Raw genomic sequence first — 22764 nt, forward strand, 5'->3', positions numbered from 1 at the left:
TTAAGATAAAGAACTGCCTTTGAAGATATGCACACCCACAATCTAGTCAAGCTGCCTTTTCTCAGGTTTCTACATACCACTTCCAAAGTGAAAATTTATGAAAAATAGCAACTTTTATGTTCATTTGTAATCTGTTAAAAATCATCAAAGTATGTAAATTTCTTTTCTTCACAGAAAAAGAAAGAGAGAATCAGCCTTTTGGTCAACAGAGCTATGCTTGAGAAGGTTTCCAACCATTGCTCCTATTGGTTTTACTGATGAAATGAAAGTAAGTGAAGATGGTATTTGTCTCTGCATTTTTCCACATTCGTCAATTCTTCTTCAGGTACAATAGATGAAGCATATCTGTTCAATACTTGGGCTCTATGACTAGACATACAATTTTAGCAGTTGGGGAAGAAAATAATATCCTGGTGGAAGGACTGCAAAATTAGAAAAAGCATGAAAATCTTGCTATTTGAAGAGCTTAGGAAAAGGCGTGCAGTTGGCACACTATATGCATGGTGATTTATGTGCTTTCTGTTTATTGTAATAAACACTAATTTATACAAAATAGTTTGAAGGGATGTTGTCTGTTCTCTTTTCTGTAAATAATAATACAGCTTCAATAAGAAAAAACCAAAATCATGTATGTGCCTAGTTTGCTTTTCTTTTTTTTTTTTTGTCTTTTTGAGACTGAGACTTGGTTTCTGTTGCCCAGGCTGGAGTGCAATGGCACGATCTCAGCTCACTGCAACCTCTGCCTCCCAGGTTCAAGCAATTCTCATGCCTCAGCCTCCTGAGTAGCTGGGATTACAGGTACGCACCACCATGCCTGGCTAATTTTTGTATTTTTAGTGGAGACGAGGTTTCACCATGTTGGCCAGGCTGGTCTCAAACTTCTAACCTCAAATAATCCACCCATCTGGCCTCTCAAAGTGCTCGGATTACAGGCGTGAGCTACCCCCTAGTTTTCTCTTCTTTCTGCCTAAAGTGCCCTAGATCTTCAGGGAGCTGGTTCCCCTGGCCATTCAAGCTTTGGCTTTTATGTCACCTCCTCAGAGTGATTCAATCACATTGCACCACTGTGTTTTCTATTTCTCCTCTTCCCCTTCTTCTTCTCCTCCTCCTCTTTTTCTTCTCCTTTTCCTTCTTCCTCTTGTTCTTTCCCTTCCTCTTCTTCCTCTTCCCCTTCTCCTCCTCCTCCTTCTTCTCCTTCTTCTGCTGCTTCTGCTTTGGTAGAGATAGAGTCTTGCTATTTTGCTTAGGCTGCTTTTGAACTCCTGGCCTCAAGAAATCCTCCTGTCTCAATCTCCCAAAGTGCTGGGATTACAGGCACAAACATTGTACCCAGCCACATGTTTCCTGTTTCTTATCATACTTATCACACTGTTTCCTTATGTATTTGTTACTTCACTTGTTTCTCTCTCTCTTCCTCTAGCATGTCAACTTCCTCAGTAAGTGGCCCTGGTCCTCCTTGTTCAACATTTTGTCCTTAGGAACTCAGGGCTGGGCTTGGTGGCTCACGCCTGTAAAATCCCAGCACTTTGGGAGGTCAAGGTGGGCAGATCATGAGGTCAATAGAGCAAGACCATCCTGGCCAACATGATGAAACCCTGTATCTACTAAAAATACAAAAATTAGCTAGGTGTGGTGGTGCACACCTGTAGTCCCAGCTATTTGGGAGACTGAGGCAGGAGAATCACTTGAACCCGGGAAGCAGAGGTTGTAGTGAGCCAAGATCATGCCACTGCACTCCAGCCTGGCGACAGTGCAAGACTCCAACTCAGAACAACTCAAAAACAAAAAGAACTCAGAACAGTATTTAACACACAAGAAATAAATATTTGCAAAATAACTCAATGAATGACCATCTGTCATCTTTATAATGGCCCTCTGGGCTAAACATTCCTACATTTACAGATGAAGAAACCAAGTGGAAAGATACTAAGTAATTTTCCCAAGTGGAGCTACTGAGACTGATGAATATCATCTTAATACACCCATTACATTTAAAAGAAATACAGAAGGTGATCTCTTCTTTCTCTTCATCTCTGAGCATGAGTGATTTGTCATATCTGAGCAAGTTTTCAACAGAAGCGCCCCACTCTGAGTTTGTTGAGAGTCCGCTTTCATGCTGGCGTTCGAGAGTCAGCTACAACTCAAACCTCTCAGCCCAGAACAAAGCGTGGTCAACATTTTCATATCAGTTCAGGGTCAGGGGGCAGAATGCCCTACATAGCTCAGAGTGGGTAAAATGGAGTTGGCAGGATTGTTTAAAATGTATTCACCACAGTCAAGCTAGGGTACTTCAATTTCAACTCTTGCTGGAAAGATGTCTTATTTTTTTTAAATTATCTATAGGAGACTCCAGGTCTCAATTGTAACATGATTTTAGATTTAGTGTCTCAAAACCTTTACTGTCTTTCCAGTAGTACTTAAAAAAAAGTTTCCTTACTACAAAGGAAAACTTACATTTACTATCAAAAAAAATGAAGAGAAAACAAAAGAAAAAAAATCCATCTACGTCTGTCCACAATCTTGTCAACCTCACTAGAACATCTTGCTGTTAATCATCTCCAATAATATATGACAGACAAATGTATGTTTTAAAATTGATTACTTACATATTATTTTATTTTATATACCATATTATTTAGATATTTTCATATCACTATTTATATAATGTCAAATGTCATGTGACAGTTCTATTATATAAAATGATATGACATAATTTACTGAATGAAACTATTTCTTTTCTCTTGAATTTTACTTTATTGGTACATCACCCTACCACTCTTTTTCAACTGCAATATTTACCTTAAAACTCACCCATTTTTAGTGTAAGTTTCTGTGCATTTTAGTCAATTGAAATAGTTGTGCAGCTATTATCATAATCTTTTTTTTCTTTTAAAGATGGTGTCACACTATGTTTCCCAGGCTGGTCTCAAACTCCTGGGCTCAAGTAATCTTCCCACCTTGACCTCCCAAAGTGCTAGGATTATAAGCAGGACCATTACGTGCAGCCCCTTACCCTTTTTTAAAAAACAATTTTATCAGTGTATTTTATTTAACCCTATATAGCCAAATTATTATCACTTCAATATATAATCAATATATAAAAACAGTTGATCCAGTGCCGTGGCCCGGGCCTACAGCAGCACTTTGAGGCAGGAAGATCACTTGAGCCTAGGAGTTCAGGCAACATAACAAGACCCCATCTCTACCAAAAATTTAAAAATTAGCAACATAGAGAGACCCCCATCTCTACAAAAAAAAAAAAAAAAAAAATTAGCTTGGTATGGTGGCCCCTGCCTGTAGACCCAGCTACTGGGGAGGCTGAGGTGGGAGGATCCCTGGAGCCGGGTAGGTCAAGGCAGCAGAGAGCCCGAGGCTGCAGTGCACCCCACTGCACCATGCCACTGTACTGCAGCCTGGGCGACAGAGCAAGATCCTGTCTCAAAAAATTGAGTTTTTTTGGGGGGAGCAGATACTGAATCTTTGGAGTCTTACGTATTTTACACTCACAGCAGACCTCAATTCGGACTAGCCATGTTTTAAGAATTTGTGGCTGCCATACTGGCAGGTGAGGGCTGCTGGCCTTCTGGGGAGGCCTGCAGGTCAGGTCATGTCCTCAGCTATGAGCTGGAGGGATCAGGAGCAGGGTGCATTTTCCTCTCTAGCTTGGGAGGAACCCCTCGAAGGTGTTTAGACTCTGTCCCTTGTGGTTGCACATGGCCAGCATGGGGTTCCAGGGTGATTCACACAGTTCTGTGAGCATGGAGGGAACGACTGGGCCTTGTAATCCCGATTCCTTCCATTGAAGGGTTTTGCATCGGGTAAAGGGTGTATGAGGGGTAGACGGTGTATGTAGGGAGGAAGGCGCGAGGGTGGGGTTCGTGGGGCAAAGAGGGACAGTGTCCGAGGTTTTGTCTTTCCCTTCCCTCTTTCATTTTCTTTCTGTATTTCTTGCTTCTTCCCTATTTTCTTTATGTTCTTTTTTCCTTCTGAAATCAATATAAGCAATGGTGCAATGAGCATCCTTTTATACAGATCTCCGTGTACTCCTATGGCTATTTTATTAGAATAAATACTCAGGAAGTTTTTGCCGTTTTATTTCCACCCAGCAGTACGTAAACCTGTCTGTGTTCTTAAACCTTTGCCCTTCGCTCCTCTTTCCTTCCCCGACTGATTTGCTAAATATTTTTGATATTTGTTCAAGGATATTATTCCAATTTCTCGATTTTTTTAAATTGCATTTTTGCCCCCCTGCTCCACTGTCTGCCTTTAACTTTGTTTATGAGCACAGGGAGGCAGGCTGGGGAAGAGGCAAATACGGGATTGACCACACTTCGGCATTAGATAGCTCTGTGACCTTGTGTAAGTGACTTCGATTTCATTTTCCTTTATGTCCAAAGAACGGGGATAACGACTTTATTGGGTTGCTGTTAGCATCAATGAGTTGCCTATGTAAAATACTTAGCACAGCACCTGGCACTCAAGCACTTGACAAATGATGGCTATTACAATTTGCAGAAAGTTTGAAAGTTTATGTAGTCATACTTATTTTCCCTTTAGCCATAGGTGCTATGCTTAGGAATTACACTAAAGTTATAAGACTATTCACCTATATTTTCTTCTGGAAATCTAGAATTTCTTTGGTTTTGTATTTTAAAATTAAAATCTCTAATTCATATGTAATGTATTGTGGTGTATGTTATCAAATGATGATCTGATTACATCTTTCTGTCTTTATGGCTAATCAGTTTTCCCAACACGTATTGAACAAACCATCCTTTGCTTACATATTTGAAATGTTATTTCTGCCCTATACAAAATTCCCACATACACATGAAGTAATTCCTGCATTTTCCCCTTTGCTTCATAGATGTGATTATTTCTGCACTGACTGCTGCTCTGTTTTATTTATTTTGGCTTTATGATATACTTTAATATTGGACAAGGAAAGTGCCATCTCACAATTATATCTCCCAAAGTTTCTAAGACATTCCTATATGCCAGTACTTTTACATTAACTTTAAACTTGGCGAGCTGATACTTAAATAATTCTGACTAGCAATAAATAAATAGGTTTATCTGATGGAGAATACCTTTTACAGTACAATATTTCCATGTAGGAACATAGTATGTCCCTTTATTCGTGAAATAAAAGTACCTCAGTAAAACTTCATAGTTAAACGTTAATGTTCATAGTGAATATTACTTAATAAGTTTACTCCTAGGTATTATATTTTTTACTCTTGTGAATGCTATCTCTTTGACTTTTTTCCTTACTAGTTATTCTTCTTATATAGAAATGTATTATTTTGATTTTTTAGAAATTTATTTTTTAATTTTAAGTTGCTATTGCAATTAGCCACTTTATTGAATTTACCTGTTCCTACACTGAAAGTTGATTTTATTGACTTTTTTTCAAGCAGACAATCACATTATTTGCAAATATAATTCAGTCTCCTAATGTTTAATATTTATAACTCTTTTTTTTTGTTTTATTACATTGGTTAGAATGTTTCAAACACTGTTTAATAACAGCAACAATAACAGAAATCCTAATTGTATTCTGATGTTCCTATCTATTGAAAGGCCACTTGTGTTTTACTTTTGGGGAAAATATTTGCTACCTTTTCAATATTGTTTTTCTTGCACACTTGTTTTTAAACATGTTCTTTCTTATGTATAGTCAATAGAAACAGAGAACACTGGTCTATCATTTCCTCTTCCATACGACAATATTTTTCTCAATGATTCAGTGACTATCATCTATTTCAGTCAAAAATTGTATATTCCCTATGCCTTCCAACAGATAATTTTAAGGAAAATACTAGCTTTGCTTTGTTATTTTCTTTTTGTTACCTTTGCAGAGGAAAGGCTGACGACGTGTTGATCTTTCTCATTGATTACGATCTCGGTGATACTAAACATGTGTCCCACAAGCTTCCCCACTGGCTTGGTGCTGATATTGGGGTGCCACAGCCGGATGACTCTATCATCACCTAGAAAGGAGGACAGGAAAGATTCTTTGTTTTCTCAGGTGGTCAAAGCTTCAAATGTACCTCTCAATGTATCATACCCTTATCTTTCTTCTAACAGCAAATCACAGTCTGTTTCTGGCAGGATGCATTCTGTGACTGATGTGCTAAGGGGCTGGCCTTGGTTTGGATCTGTTGCTTCTTGTCAAGGCTGTTTTGTAAAGACTGTATTTACATATACAAATGTGAATTCTCATAAATATTTTATGAGTTCTTTTCTTGATTCAATCCTTTCCTATACTTTCATGCATTAATGCATTATTTATACTCTATTTACTTCCCAAAATATTTAAGGCAGCTGTTCTTTTGTTTTCACATTCTTAAATTATGCAAACATTATAATAATAAAAGAAAGCAAGGAAAGAGGAAAACTGCACTTAATCTCTGCCATTATAACAAATCAACTGTTGTCATTTTTTGATCTTCCCTTCTAGCAAGTATTCATAGGCATATATAATTTATATGTAGTTACTATCATAGAATAAATATGATTTCTTGATTATTAAAATCATATGGGTTCATTGTAAAAGATTTAAACAGTATAGAAGGGTATAATTTTTATAAAAAATGTCTTTTCCTTCATAATCTCTAATTTAACTCCCTGTAGGAAATCACTGTTAACTTTTAAAAAATATAAATTACATATATTTCTGGATACATGTTTATACCCACTACTTTTTCTATATTCAGACCATGGGCTCATACCTGCATAATTATTCTTTTAGTTACTATTTCACAATTTCTTTCTTTTTTCTTTTTTTTTGAGATGGAATCTCACTGTATTGCCAGGCTGGAGTGCAGTGGTGTGCTCTTGGCTCACTGCAACCTCCGCCTCCTGAGTTCAAGTGAGTCTCCTGCCTCAGCCTCTTCAGTAGCTGGGACTACAGGCGCATGCCACCAAGCCCAGCTAATTTTTTGTATTTTTAGTAGAGATGGGGTTTCAATTTGTTAGCCAGGATGGTCTTGATCTCCTGACCTTGCGATCTACCAGCCTCACCTCCCAAAGTTCTAGGATTACAGGCTCCAGCCATCACACCTGGCCTATTTCACAATTTCTTAACTACTTGTTTATTGATTCATCCACTAATTCTAGTTTTTTTTAAATTTTAGTCAACAATACTGCAATGAATCGTTATTGTACTTCTGTGGTCTTTTTTTCCTTTTGGATTATTTACTGAGGATGAAGTCCCAAGTGTGGTATCACTATGTTAAGGGCTATAAACATTTGTATCACTTTTAAACACATTGCTAGCTTACTTTCCAAAGTGGTTGTACCAAATCCCTAGGCCATCAACTATATATTCTGTCAGTTTCATTAAATTCTGGCCAGCACACGAATATTGTCATGACCTAAAATGTCTGCTGTGTTAATAGGTCTAAATTGATACCTTATTTTTAATTACATTTTATGATAGTTAATGCCATTGATTATTTTTTCCCAAATATATCTGTGAATTGTATCTTCTTCTGTAAATTGTTTTACTATATCCTTTAGCCATGATTTATTGGAATTTTGATAGCACTAAAAATAAAAATTGAACCAGAAATGTATTATCATATCTACATACACACACACACACACAGAGTTTTATGAAGAAACTGGCTACCTGTTCACCAAACCCATATCTTGTCTTCCTGGGCACACATTTCCAGACTCCTTTGCAGTTAGGTGTGCTCAGGTTACTGAGTTGTAGCCAGTAAATTCTGAGAGCTGATTTTAAACTTTACATTTTCATTGTGTCTGACCCAGTCACATTTTGGGGGTTATTTTATTACAGCAGCCAGGATTACTTGAACGAATGCTTAGCTGTAATCTAACTGTGTTTCCAAAAAGAATAAAAACTGTAATCATTTACAAAATACAGAATATTTTTAAAGATAAAATTAAGTTTTCTAATTCACAAATAACTCTTTGAATGTCATCCTGGAAACTGAGTCATAAAAACATCAAATAACTTCAAATTGGGATCCTAGACATTGCATAATCCAATTTTCTTATCTCACAAAAGAAAGAAACTAACTCCCAGAGATTAAATAATTTTAATCAAACGATTTAATTTAATTATTTGAATGTGATTTGTACATCTCAGAATGTGGAATTGAGTTATAATACAACAATGCATTCCTAAGCACCTTACATATTACCAAAGACCTTTTAGATAAAAAGGTTGTATAAAAGCATTATAACCTGTTATAATTTATATATAACCTAAGTTATTAACAGTCATAATTTACTTATAAAAAGACTAAAATTAAAAATAGTCATTTTACATTCTTTACAGAATTAGAAGAAACTATTTTAAAATTCAAGTGGAACCAAAAAAGAGCCCAAATAGCAAAGACAATCCTAAGCAAAAAGAACAAAGCTGATGGCATCAAGCTACCCCTTTCAAACTATACTACAAGGCTCCAGTAATCCAAAGAGCATGGTATTGGTGTGAAAACAGACACATAGACCAATGGAACAGAATAGAGATCTCAGAAATAAAACCACACATCTACAACTAGCTGATTGTCAGCAAACCTGACCAATACAAGCAATGGGGAAAGGATTATTTAATAAATGGTGCTGGGAGAACTGGTTAGCCACATGCAGAAAATTGAAACTGGACACTTTCATTATACCTTATACAAAAATTAACTCAAGATGGATTAAAGACTTCAATGTAAACCCCAAAACTATAAAAGCCCTAGAAGAAAATTTAGGCAATACCATTCAGGACATAGGACACAAGCAAAGATTTCATGATGAAAATGCCAAAGGCAATAGCAACACAGGCAAAAATTGACAAATGGGATCCGATTAAACTAAGGAGCTTCTGCACAGCAAAAGACACTATCACCAGAGTGAACAGACAACCTACAGAATGGGAGAAAAAGTTTGCAATCTATCCATCTGATAAAGGTCTAATATCCAGAGTCTATAAGGAACTTAAACAAATTTACAAGAGAAAAACTACCCCTTAAAAAGTGGGCAAAGGGCTGGATGTGGTGGCTTATGTTTGTAATCCCAGCACTTTTGGAGGCCGAGGTGGGCAGATCACCTGAGGTCGGGAGTTTGAGACCAAGCTGACCAACGTGGAGAAAACTCGTCTCTACTCAAAATACAAAATTAGCTGGGTGTGGTTGTGCATGCCTGTAATACCAGATACTTGGGAGGCTGAGACAGGAGAATCACTTGAACCCAGGAGGCAAAGGTTGCAGTGAGCCAAGATCATGCAACAAGAGCAAAACCCCATCTCAAAAAAAAAAACAGCCAAAAAACCCAAACAAAAAAAGTGCGTAAAGACATGAATAGACACTTTTCAAAAGAAGATATTTATGCAGCCAAAAAACATATTTAAAAAAAGTGCAACATCATTGGTCATTAGAGAAATGCAAATCAAAACCACAATGAGATACCATCTCATGCCAGTCAGAATGGTGATTATTAAAAAGTCCAGAAACAACACATGCTGGCAAAGTTGTGGCGAAAAACAAATGCTTTTACACTGTTGGTGGGAGTGTAAATTAACCATCATGGAAGACAGTGTGGCAATTCCTCAAAGATCTAGGGACAGAAATATCATTTGACCCAGCAATCCCATTACTGGGTACATACCCAAAGGAATACAAATCATTCTGTTATAAAGATACATGCCTGTGTATGTTAATTGCAGCACTATTCACAATAGCAAAGACACGGAATCAACCCAAATGCCCATTGATGATAGATGGATAAAGAAAATGTGGTACATATACACCATGGAATACTGTGCAGCCATAAAAAGGAACAAGATCATGTCCTTCGCAAGGACATGGATGGAGCTGGAAGCCGTTATCCTCAGCAAACTAACACAGGAACAGAAAATCAAACATCACATGTTATCACTTCTAAGTGGGAGCTGAACCTTGAGAACACATGGACATATGGTAGGGAACCACACACACTGGGGCCTGTGGGTGGTTAGGGAGTGGGAGAGGATCAGGAAGAACAGGTAATGGATGCGTGGCTTAACATCCGAGTGATAGGTTGATCTGTGCAGCAAACCACCACGGCACATGTTTACCTATGTAACACATCCTTCACACATACCCTAGAAGTTAAAGTAAATTTGAAGAAAAAAATAAACTTTGAAAACCCCAATAGTCATTCTACTTAATCTGGTAGTACGTATTGGGCCACCCATTAGAATGTATTTGCTGATGTAGATCGATTTTTTTATTCTGGTAGATTATGCACACTGAAAGAGCCAGTCAGGTATGGAGGGAAATTTGATAGATGCTTCTATAATTCTATGATTATTTTATTGGGCTTTATGAAAAAGCATAGTGTTTTCTCTATCTTTTTTCTCTTCTTTGAGTATCTCAATCATCCATCAAGTCTTAGCATAGCTTTTCCTCCAATAATATCCCAGAATACTTTTGTATTCTTCAAACCTGAGTGCCGTACGTATGTGCCTCCCTCATCCCCATCATCTATAATAATTTAATTTGTCTGGACCACTATCAGACTCCAGGTGCCTCGAGGACAGAACTTGTTCTTGTTTACTGTCACATATAACCTGTAGTAAGAATTCAAAAGATATTTATTGAACCACTTCAATAATTTCGTCGCTGGAATGATGAATCACAGCTCAGAAGTTTAACTATCAAGTGCCAAAAGAGGGGAAAAACATGTATTCAAACAAAAAAAAAAAAAGGATCTTCCTTGAATGTTCATCTAATTTTTTTTGGAAGGTCATTTGTTCACTTCAGAGGCTCTCACTTCTTGCAGGGTTTTTACAGGCAAGCTGAAAAAAATCTAATTGCATAGCTGATTCTTGGTTTCCATTTCTTAAGAATTGCAAGAGACTGAATTCATTCCCTCCCAAATTTATATATTGAAGCCCTAGCCCTCAACACAATGGTGTTTGGAAATGGGGGACCTTTGGGAGATAATTAAGTTCCGCTGAGGTTAGGAAGGTGGGTGCTTGTGATGGGATTCGTGTCCTTATTAGAAGAGACAGCAGACCCTGCTGCCCCACCTCACCCTCTTTCCCCTCTCTCTCCCTGCCGTTTGGGTACATGGAGAGAAGGCAGGTGTCTACGAGCCAGGAAGAGAGCCCTCGCCAGAAACTGACAATGCTGGCACCTTGATCCTGGCCATCTAGCCTCCAGAAATTCTTGAAAGAAAGTAAATTTCTGTTGCTTAAACCTGTCTGTTTATGGTATTTTGTTAAGGCAGGTCAAGCTGACTAAACATCAACAAGGTATTTTGGGGACTGTGGTTGATGAGTAAGTGGAATATTTTCTTAAATTTAAAATTTTCATGCTACCCTTATTAACAAGCACGAAAACCTCTTGAGAAATTAACTGTGCACTTGGTGTTTTTTAAAACCTACCTTCCCCCTTCTCTTCTGATACCTTTGTGGCCTTAGTATTTTGTGAGAAGTAAAGGATACAAAGAAACTCTAGACATTGTGTCTGCCCAAAGTCTTTTTCAGAAGACCAAAGTTTACACCCTTTTAGACTTAGTTTGGTCATTACTCTCCCCAGTGCCTTCCCTAATCACCTGCCTCTGCCCTAGATGGAGTTCAGACTCCTTCTTCTGTATTTTTACTGTGTTATCTTTTGCTCTCTTTTATAGCACTAATTGTATTCAATTATAATTGTCTGTTTATCTATCTGCTTATCAATTATCTGGTAAGCCTAATAGTTCTCATCCATAGCAGTGTTGGGCAAGTAGTCAGTACTTAATACATGTTTGCTAAGTAAATGAGTGGGCTTGTAGAGTCACTCATAAAGTGGTTAAGGATGCATATTTTGAGCGAGTCAGATTTGATTTGAAACCTGGCTCTAGCAGTTAACTAGCTTTATGACTTCAAATAAGTTGCTTCACCCCTCTGCATCTGAGTTTTCTTATCTATGAGATGGGAATAAATGGAACTTATGTCATAGTTTTATTGTGAAGATTGAATGGAATTGTACCTGTATAACTTAACAATTTCTGGACCATAAAGTAACAATTAATATTACTATTATTCCAAGTTCCTCTACCATTTAGGATGCATTTAGATTATGTTAGGGGAGAAGAACTGGTAAACGGATACATGAAATATGATCCCTGCTCTTGAGAGTTTACAATCTGGTAGTAGCAATAAGGCAAGGAGACATAGAGGGAAAACAAACATTTGAAAAGAGGATGTCAAATCTAAAGCTAGAACTTCATACTATAAATATTATGGTTCATAAAGAGTTAACTCCCTGTTTCTTTGTGGCTATTTTTTCTTTCTTTTGTGTGTGTGTGAAGCCAAAATTTAGATGAAGTCACATATCAAAGAGAGGATTTTCTTTCCTTGAGCAAACTCTTCTCCCAGTTGGTGAGTCACTTCATCTCCATGCATCACTCTTGAGATGAGCAGACTCAGTTCACAGAGAAAAGCAGGAGAGAGAGAGCCTCTACTAAACCAGACTTCTGTGCTCCAGGAAGAACACAGGGCTGAGTGGGTGCAAAGAGAACTGACTCAGCCTCCGCTCTGCCAGCTAACTAGCTGTGCGACTTGTCTAGGGCCTCGATTTCCTTATGTAAAATTATAATCTTCAAGGCTTCTTCCAGCTCTAACATTTCATGATTATGTGCTCTGGAGGGAGAGATCACCACAGTGAAAGCAGAGGGCAATGTGGAATTTTTACAGGTAATGAGAAACTTGCCAGGTATTTAGTTACATAATTCGAACTGAATAATGCAGTATCCTGCCTGTCTTTGCTTTTCATCAGCAATGGCCAAGATGTACCACGTTATTCAGACATGTTCAGAACCTGAGCCTTGCACCCACAGGCAATCTTACATCATGTTGGTGAGGCATCCCCTGAGATGGGCATTATCATTCCTGGATGATAAGCCAGGCAATAAGCTATCCCCAGAAGAAAATCTGTATGTAACTTGCATATCACACACAGAATAATGCAGTAGAGAACCGCCCCTGAGAAAGGTCTAGGCCTCTTAAACTAAGGACTTTGTCCATTATGTGTTGTGAAGAAAACCCAATCTTCTGGAGGTTTCCTATTGCCTGCACCCAGACGTCCTCCAGCTCTGCTTGCTTTTGTTGCTAGGAATGGAATCATAGGTGGTGGCTTTGTGGAGGTAGAATGAGTAGAAAGGGACATGATGCTAAGCTCTCAATGCCCATATTATTTCATCCGTATTACTAGCACCACCATCATCATATGTTGATTCATGCTATACTTTGTAGTTATCTATCAACTTATCTTATTTGTACCATTAGACTTCAAACGTTTACAGGTTAGGAACACAACATGACCTTTATAGGTTAACAGCCTAATCTACAGCAACTGTGCGAAAAATATTTGTTGAGTAAAACATGAAAAAAAATGCATGCAGAGCCCCCAAGATATCTTTTTTGGGAGATAATTGTGTTTCTACTCTGAACCTTCCATACTGGGGACTTAATTCCTAAAAAGCCTAGTTGCAAACACTACTCAGCAAAAATATTCTTGGTGGTCACCAAAATAATGCTCGAAATTTGTAGGTTTTCTTGGTAAGCACTGTCCTGGTTTGGCTTTTTTTTTTTCTTGCAGAAGCTTCTGCTTTTTTTCAAGCTCATCAAATGTCCCCGCACATTTAACACATTCAACTATGCCTAGCAAAGCTGCTTTCATTGTATATCTTGAGTCGCCAGTGGGAACATACTGTACATTTAGCAATGCGCTTGGCTGAGTCACTAATCAACAAGAGTATTCGCCTGAGAAAAATGCGTTTTCAGTTACTGGGAATTTGCATTTTCTACTCATGGAGGCTCCATAACTGTGACAATTCAATAAATTATGCATGATGAAAAGTATTAGTTGCTTGTCAGTAATACTGCTAAGTGTTTTCTTCCCTCTGTGAGAGAACTGGAAAACCCATAATTAATGCGTTCTCAAAGCTGTAGATGCGGTTCTTATAATGAATGCCGAGGTTAATGACGGTCAGATGACTTCATCCAAAAACACTGAAGTGTTTAAGTCCTAAAACTTTACCAAACACCTTTCTTCCCCCAGAAATGATGAAAATACTAAGATTCACGAAGCCTACGAAAACTGGTCAATTCTTAACGTTTTGTATACTTTTGTGCGTGAGGACAAAGGGCTGTTCAGAGGAGTTGGTTGAGATTAATGTGACAGCACAATGGGACAATCGGATTCTAGAATCAAATTTCACACTAGCCCTGTATTTAAGTACCGCTTTTTCAAAGGGTTTCATGTGCAGCGTTTGCACTGACGGAGAAGTTGGGCTAATATTTTTGCCTAACTAAGACATGCAATGGGGAGAGGAGCATTCACTGCAGTTTGAGTCTCCAATGTGTTTGCTGCTTTGTCTGTCACACCAAGGGATGCTCCTCCCCTCATCTCCTGCATCCTCCTTCTGTGTAGTCTAGGCCAAAAAATGTGCCCATTTCCATTGGAAATAATAAGCCAAGGCACTCATCAACTCAGCAAGGGACAATGGCGATCAAGCAATTGGGATATAAGTAACCCACTTCTTTTTCTGAAAGTATCCCACTTTTTTCTGATTCTAGCATTTGTTTCTCAACGTGTTCCAGACCTCAGTATGGAGCTCTTTAAATAATAACTGTAATTAGGGTGGTTAGACACTTGGATTCCTGTTTTTCTTAGAATCATCACTACCAGGTATCAGGAAGCTTGCTCCCTCCCCAAGCCACCACTCCCACGCCCTTCTTTACAGACTTCTTATCCATATGCTTCCCTTTCTTTTCTTGGTGTCCTTAGTTGAGTTTTACAGGTTTGTGGACAATTAACGCTTTGGTTTTTCTGAGTGCACAAAGCTGTAATTATATATTGAGTAGCATCTAATTGGCAAACTGGGTTCCAAATTTTCCAAAGGACATTTTTAGTTTATCTCCCTGTGAACAGGCAGTTCTTCAAAAAATAGAATCACAGTATTTTAGGCTCAGAGGGATCTTGAAATGTATTTAGTCTCATTTCCTCATTTTTACCAGATAAGGAAAATGAGCAAAAGGGAGTGATACAGCAATTGCTGAAAAATCACACAGTTGGTTATTGGCCAGGAGATGGCTAAACCCAGCTCTTCTAACTTCTGGTGCATTGTTTTGATTTGTTGTCCTTGACAATAGACTGCTATATGATTTTTGTAATACTGTTGGAATCATAAGCTAATTTCAAATTAAGTGTTTTAGAAGATCCAAAGCTGAGCATAGATTTAAATATAAATTTTGAATGCACAGTGTACTTGAAAAAAAAATTAACTTTATGCCCTTAGGGGAGATTCCCCAGCCATGAAATAGGAGCTCAGCTGTCTTTATATTTAGCAATATAGGCACTTCGGGAATGAGGCAGGACACTTTACATAAGAAACCAAACCTCCTGCTGTGTATGTTTGAGAGTGAGAAATTTGAAGAAATCTTACTGTAGACAGAGCCAACAGCACTTACTCATTAAATATCATGGCTCCTTTAATAGATATTTTTGCTGTAAACGCTTTTGCCAATGATGCATTTATTGATTTTTTTTTTTTTTGGACGACAGAGTTTTCTTTTTAAAAAAATATTGTTTCTTCCCTTTTTGAAGTTCGGGTTTTCAGTATAGGCCACTTCATCGATGTTCATTTGTTTTTGTTTTGCTCATTTAAGTCTGGCAAGTCTAATTGCTTCCTGTGTCCTGCAAGGGCCACCTCGGCCTTCCTGAGGAACCTCTGGGAGCTCATCTTCTCCCCGATTCAGGTGGCCCAGGGAGCCCGGACATCATTTGTCTCTAACCAGGTCTTTTCCTGTCACCAAAAGGAATCTTCTCTTGGATGTCTAGTCAACACTGGACATTTAAGCTCACGTGGAGCTTTCCTTTGTTCTCCTTCCCTGGGTAAGCACCCTCTTCCTAATTTCTGTGGAACTGTCAGCACAATCGCTACTCTTTCATTCCTCCCACCTTACAGACGCGGAGCGGGTTGATTTCTCTTACTAATCCCCAAAAGGATTCCATCTCCAAGTCTTATGAATAATTAATTTCCCATGTCTTTGAGATCGAGTCTTTCTTTTTTTTAATAATAGCACCTACAGTAATTCAGACCCTCTCCATCTCACTCATGTCTTCTCTAACAGTCTCCTAAGTGGAATCGCAGATTTCATTTTATTCCAACAAAACCTCCACATTTGCCAAAGTGATTTTGCCAATGTGTTTAAACAGAGAGGATTAATATTTATTGAAATCCTATTATGCACCAAGCATAAATTGTCTCAATTAAGCTTAAATACCACCCTATAAAGTAGGTGTTTCCTTTCCCTTCCCCACCCTCCTGTCCTCTCCTCCCCACTCCTCTCCTCCCCTTCCCGCCCCTTTCCCTTCCTTCTTTCATTCTTTCTTTTTGAGACAGGGTCTTACTCTGTCACGCAGGATGGAGCGCAGTAGCGCAGTCACAGCTCACTGAAACCTCAACATCCTGGGTTCAAGTGATCCTCATACCTCGGCCTCCCTAGTAGCTGGGGCTACAGGTGCACACCACTTGCTCACCTAATTTTTAAATTTTTTTGTAGAGACAAGGTCTCGCTGTATTACCCAGGCTAGTCTTGAGCTCCTGGGCTCAAGCAATCCTCCTGCCTCAGCCTCCCAAAGTGCTGGGATTAATGGTGTGAGCCACCACACCTGGCCAGGCGTTATTTTCTTATTGTTCATATTATTAATAACAAATTTGTATTGAGTATTTTGAACTAGTTTAGTTCTGTTGTTGTTTTTTGAGACAGGCTCTTGCTGTTGCCTAGGCTGGAGTGTAGTAGCACAAACATGGCTCTCTGCAGCCTCAGCCTCCTGGGCTCAAGTGATCCTCTGCCTCAGCCTCTCAAGTAGCTGGAACTAGCAGTCTTGTCATGTTGCCTAGGCTGGTCTTGAACTCCTAGACTCAAGCAATCCTCCCTCCTTGGCCTCCCAAAGTGCTGAGATTACAGGCGTAAATGATGGAGCCCACTCAGTTTAATTCTTCTACTAACCTTATGGGTGGGTACTATTACCATCTCACTTACAGATGAGATTGAAACTTAAAGAAATAAACAGACTGCTTGCCGAACAGCTCACAAGTGAGAGGACCAGGAGTTGTGCCCACACAGTCTGATCTAGGGCCCAGCCTCAAAGCCATCAAACTATATTAAAACCCCAGTATTAGAAATAAGGAGTCTTAGTCTCAAAGATCATTTCAGTCCTCCACCTTCACCCAGAAACTTACTGTGTCATCTTTTTCCTTCCTCTTAGCAGATAACCTTTTTTCTTTCTTTCTTTCTTTTTGAAACGGAGTCTCGCTCTCTAGCCAGGCTGGAGTGTAGTGGCACGATCTTGGCTCACTGCAATCTCCACCTCCTGGGTTCAAGCGATTCTCCTGCCTCAGCCTCCCAATTAGCTGGGGTTGCAGGTGCACACCACCACACCCAGCTAAATTTTTTGTATTTTTAGTAGAGATGGCGTTTCACCATCCTAGCCTGGATGGTCTCAATCCGACCGCCTCAGCCTAATAACCAGAAATATCTTGTATTGCAATTATTAAATGTTGGTATTCTTCAAGATTCTCTTCTTGCCCTTCTTGTCTATTAACTCTAAACCACTGGCTCTTGACCTTTTTGGTCAGGATCTCTTTGTGAGGATTTGATAAATTTTGAATGTTTTCTCCAGAAAAAGGCACACACACTTAAGTGCCATTCTGCTTCAGGGGCTCCAGGTCTCCTGGGAAGCCCAGGAACTCATGCTCTCACACATAAAAGTAAGCTCTAGGTGGATTAAAGCTCTGAAGGTAAAATAGAAAACAAAACCATAAGAAGAAATTCTAGTAAAATACAGGAAAATTGGTCTCACACATTCTTAAGCTGAAGAAAGCTTTTCTAAGTATGTCACCAAATCCAGAAGCCAGAAAGAAAAAAGCACACAGATTTGACTTTATGCAAATTTGTAAATTCACTGATTTTTTTCCCCAGCACCAAAAAGCAAAGATAAGACTGTTTGCAAAGTAGAAAATCTCCGTGTAATGTGGACTGTTCCCTTACCTCCAGTGACAATCACATTTGCTTTAACACAATAGCAAAAAGTGTTTGCTCCTCTTGGCATGGAAAACTCTCTGACGGGCCTGGAAAACACAAATTCGATGTAAAATGTGTATATTTTTCTTCATCAAGTTAATTCTGACATATAAATAGATTATGTTTAATAGGCTTATTTCTACGTTGGTTGTAAATCCATTTGCCCACAGACAATATTGTAAGGAATGATTAAGTCCTCATTAATGGTAAGAATCTACTTATATTTTGGGATCGTCTTTGAGATATTGAACCTAAGGGGCAATAACCAGAAGAATCTTGCATTGCAATTATCACCCTAGATCTCAGGCAAGAATGAATTCTTGACATGACTGCCCAAGTATTGAACTTTCACATTTCTCAGTATGAAAGAAACGAATGCAAATTAAATAAAAGCCTGTAGAGTGCTCAGGGCACAGTCACAAAATCTGAGACAGCATGAAAATAAAGTCTGCACTGCAAACTTCAGGAGGATGCGGATTTATGGTTTAGCAGAAACATACCTTGTTAGTTTAATGCGAGAAAACAATGTGAAAAAAAGAGTTTGCTCCACCAACTTTGTGCATCATAAATGAAAGAACCAACTCCGAAGTTCAGGCATTTATACCATGGGTCATATGTAGCCTTTCCAATTACATTACTTTATTCTTCCTTAAGCCTAAAGTAAATAGTTATCTTTTACTTAGTTCAGAATGCTCAAGACCTTAGCATAGTGGTTCCAAAATCTGGTTGTGCATCAGGATCACTTTGGATATTAAAAAAGAAATTTCTAGGCCAGGTACAGTGGCTCATGCCTGTCATTCAAACACTTTGGGAGGCTGAGGCAAGAGGATTGCTTGAGCCCAGGAATTCCAGACCAGACTGGGCAAAATGGAGAAACCCCATCTCTATCAAAAAAAAAAATCATGGACCTCAGCCCTAACTTGATGAATCCAACTCTCCAAGGGTGGAGTCATAAATGTCTATTAAAATTTTTCTTAAAGGCTGGGCATGGTGGCTTATGCCTGTAATCCCATCACTTTAGGAGGCCAAAGCGGGTGGATCATATGAGGTCAGAAATTCGAGACCAGCCTAGCCAACATGGTAAAACTCCATCTCTACTAAAAATACAAAAATTAGCCAGTCATGGTGGCACACACCCATAATCCCAGCTACTCGGAAGGCTGAGGCAGGAGACACTGAACCCTTGATGGGGAGGTTGCAGTGAGCCGAGATCGTACCACTGCACTCCAGCCTGGGGGACTCTGTCTCAAAAAATAAAAAATTCTTAAAATTGTTTTTCATGCACACCACTGAAATTTATTTGTAAATTATGTATATATATTACTGAATTAAAATTATATAAACAAAAACAAACAACAATAAAATAACGAGATAAAAATTTAAAAGAAAGAAAACCTTTAGAGTTTTCTACCCCCATTCTAATGGATCATCTGACATATCCCCTGGAGTATATTCCCCCTGCTTTGCGGATCTCACAGGACATGGGCTGGCTCCTGATACAGTTTCAAGAAAGAACAAGCACTCTTTGGTTCTTTTTCTGGGAGCCCCAGTAAAAGGAAGAGGTGGGATGGGCAGACTTTATAGGGCCCTGCCATAAAGTGGGTGAAGCAGGACAGGGCTGATTGGTGAAGTCGACTTAGAATGCACCGTGGACATGAGGTCAGGAGACCTAGATTCTGGCTGTGTTCTGTGGCTAAATATGACTTTAGAAAAGTCACTTAATCTTGCTGAGCTACAGTGTCCCCACTTATGAAATCAAGGATTGACTATGACCTAAATAGTTTCTTCCATTCTTAAATCTTAGATTTTATCCTTCCCCTGTAGTGCAGCTGGGGTAGGGTCAAGCAGGGCAACTGCACACCCTTTGTGGATGGCATCCCAGAGCTATGGAGGGCACAGCCTGCACAGCCAATCCCAGCGGTCCCTGATCAGGGTAGAGGTACATGAATAAGGACTGTTGTAATTCATTATACTTTCTGAGCAGCAATGCCCCTAGAGATGGAGGAAGAAGCAAAATCAGAATAGGCTGGTGGGTGGGGAGAGATCTTGATTTGTGGATTCTTTGAAGGTTGCTGGCTATAGAATTTTATATTGGAAAGGCTTAGGCTTGTGATATGGTTGAAAAGTTCTGCTGTGTCTAAGATTGCTAAAAAAATAATTTCTCATATAGAAGAATGTCAATGGGCTTTTAAAGGAGTTAAAGAGAGAGGACGGTTGACTCGAAGTGTACTCCAAAAGGGAAATACTCAAGGTAGGGAAAGTTGTCCCAGGCAGCAAGGCCTATGAAGTAAGTAGAGTTTTTAGGGCTTACTCAGCGGGTCCTCAGTCAGTGAGTCAACAACATTTATGGGTGCCAGCTGTGCGCCCAACACTGCCCTAGTGGATAGATACATCAGTGAACTACAAGAGCAGAGGTGAGAGTGTTCATCCAGTTGAGGGTCACAAACTCAAAGGTCTGCACCAGCCAGGCAGGTAAACCAGCTGGGAGAAGGGGATGGGTATGACACCATAGGGAGAAGGGGATGGGTGTGACACCATAGTGAGAATGGGGGGCTGTGGTGAACTGAGAGTGCATGCCCCATGAAAAGGGGGACCCCAGGCCCAGAGCCAGCCAACGTGCAACAACAGGAAAGGCAGGTTCACCACAACAAGCAGAGATCAAAGAAGTAAGTGATCCCCCAAACACATCTTGTAGCTGCATTTAGCTAACAGGCCATCCGTTTGCAGGAACAACTCTCATATTTTTTGAAATACACACTACAATTTAAAAATCAATAATTTGAATAACATTTCTTAAAATGTCTCAATGGGTGAGAATAATCACCCGAAAGCAAATTGATTTTTAAAATTTTTATAAAAAATAACACAAAATAACCAAATTCCCTGCTAGGTAGAAAGCTTTACTAAGTGGAGGAACAGATAGTATTATCTCTATGTGAAAGAATATTTCTAAAATATTTAAAACTTTTTTTGAACTAATTTAAGTCTACTTTATAAATAGTAATCTTTCTATCAAATGCAAAGTTCATAAAAAGAAGTCTCAATTTAGTAACATAAATCAGAAGTCAGTATTTAGAATTTTGAAAACGCTTAAATGTCCCAGATGAGAAGTAGCTAGGTTCTAACTGATGACTCACGTACAGGTTTGACAGTGACAAACTCCGTCACTATAGCTGGTTAACCGAGTGAACTGAACTGGATGTAGCACAAACCAGGAATGGCATTATTTTCTTCTATCCTTGTCTTATTATGTCACCTCAATCTTGGGCCAAGCCCCATTAGGATGGCTCCAACAAAGCCACTTTCTGTGGCCCATGGGAATTCACACTGTGCTGGACAGTGTCAGTGTGAATGCAGCCTTACCACACTGCTGCCAGTTCCTCCAGCCAGGGTCGGCTTGTTTCTTAGGCACAGTAGGCACAAGATCTGGAGCCCTAAGTACTTTTAGGGGCCAGCAGAAATATTCTAATTGCACTCAAAATCAGAAGGAAAAAATAAAAGCTTAGGGTGATAGGACATTTTATTTTTCACATCCCAAAATTAGAATTCGTAGAGCCCATGAAAACATACTAAATTTTTCCTCAGACCCAAGAAAAATGTTGAAGACATAAGAGTATATGAGGCGGGGAGCAGTGGCTCATGCCTGTAATCCCAGCCCTTTGGGAGGCCAAGGCAGGCAGATCACGAGGTCAGGAGATCAAGACCAACTGGCCAACAAGGTGAAACCCTGTCTCTACTAAAAATACAAAAATTAGCTGGGTGTGGTGGCACGCACCTGTAGTCCCAGCTACTTGGGAGGCTGAGGTAGGAGAATTGCTTGAACCCAGGAGGCGGAGTTTGTAGTGAGCTGAGATCGCGCCACTGCACTCCAGCCTGGCACCTGGTGACAGAGCGAGACTGTCTCAAAAAAAAAAAGAATATATGAAAAATAATGTGTAAGATTGATAGTATTATGGTGGGAGGGACCTATAAATGCCCAGGGCCAGGAAATGTGTCCTGGCCTGAGGCCTTCAGAATTCTCCATGAGGCCCGGGCATGGTGGCTCACACCTGTAATCCCAGCACTTTGTGAAGCCAAGGTGAGAGAATCATTTGAAGCCAGGAATCTGAGACCAGTCTGGGCAACATAACAAGACCCCATCTTTACCAAAATCAAGAAAAGTTTGGCGGGCGTGGTGGCACACATCTACATCCATAGCCACTCAGGAGGTTGAGGCAGAGGATTGCTTGATCCCAGGAATTTGAAGGTGAAATGAGCTATAATTATGCCCCTGTCCTCCAGTCCACATGACTGGGTAACATTAAGACCTTGTCTCTAAAAAGAAAAAAATTAATAGAGATATTCTCCATGAGGAAGCAAGTGGTGGTCATCACATACACGTGTCGCATGTCAAGATTGCACAAGGTGACCTGTGAGTTCTGAGCCTTGGCAACTAGCCGCTTGGGAGCCAGATGCATTACCGATTTTAGGGTCTTCTGGCGTAGGTCTTCCTGCACCTACCATCACTTGCTTTCGAGCAGCAGAAGCTCTTGCCCCAACCTCCATTCCCATTTTGGGGAAGGCAGACAAAATGCCCCTGCATTCACCCACTGGCCCACAACTATGTACCTTAATCCCTCTTTTCAATTATTTTAGAATTGCTGGTTGTATCATATTCATATTTGCCGGTAAGGGATGATGAT

The 22764-nt window shown here is 39.5% G+C and overlaps 1 protein-coding gene across 6 annotated transcripts in view; it reads right to left on the reverse strand.

Moving 5' to 3' along the window:
• Positions 1-22764, reverse strand: part of WDR64 (WD repeat domain 64) — a 155183-nt gene that overhangs the window by 75456 nt on the left and 56963 nt on the right. For all 6 annotated transcript variants that reach the window (XM_078357245.1, XM_078357246.1, XM_078357244.1 and 3 more), the window contains 2 exons: positions 18050-18129; positions 5854-5993 (listed from right to left, as the gene is read on the reverse strand). In XM_078357245.1, coding sequence (XP_078213371.1) covers positions 5854-5993; positions 18050-18129 — 220 coding nt within the window. The remainder of the gene's footprint in view (positions 1-5853; positions 5994-18049; positions 18130-22764) is intronic.

The sequence above is a fragment of the Callithrix jacchus genome, chromosome 19, assembly GCF_049354715.1.
Source record: "Callithrix jacchus isolate 240 chromosome 19, calJac240_pri, whole genome shotgun sequence".
Classification (NCBI taxonomy): domain Eukaryota; kingdom Metazoa; phylum Chordata; class Mammalia; order Primates; family Cebidae; genus Callithrix; species Callithrix jacchus.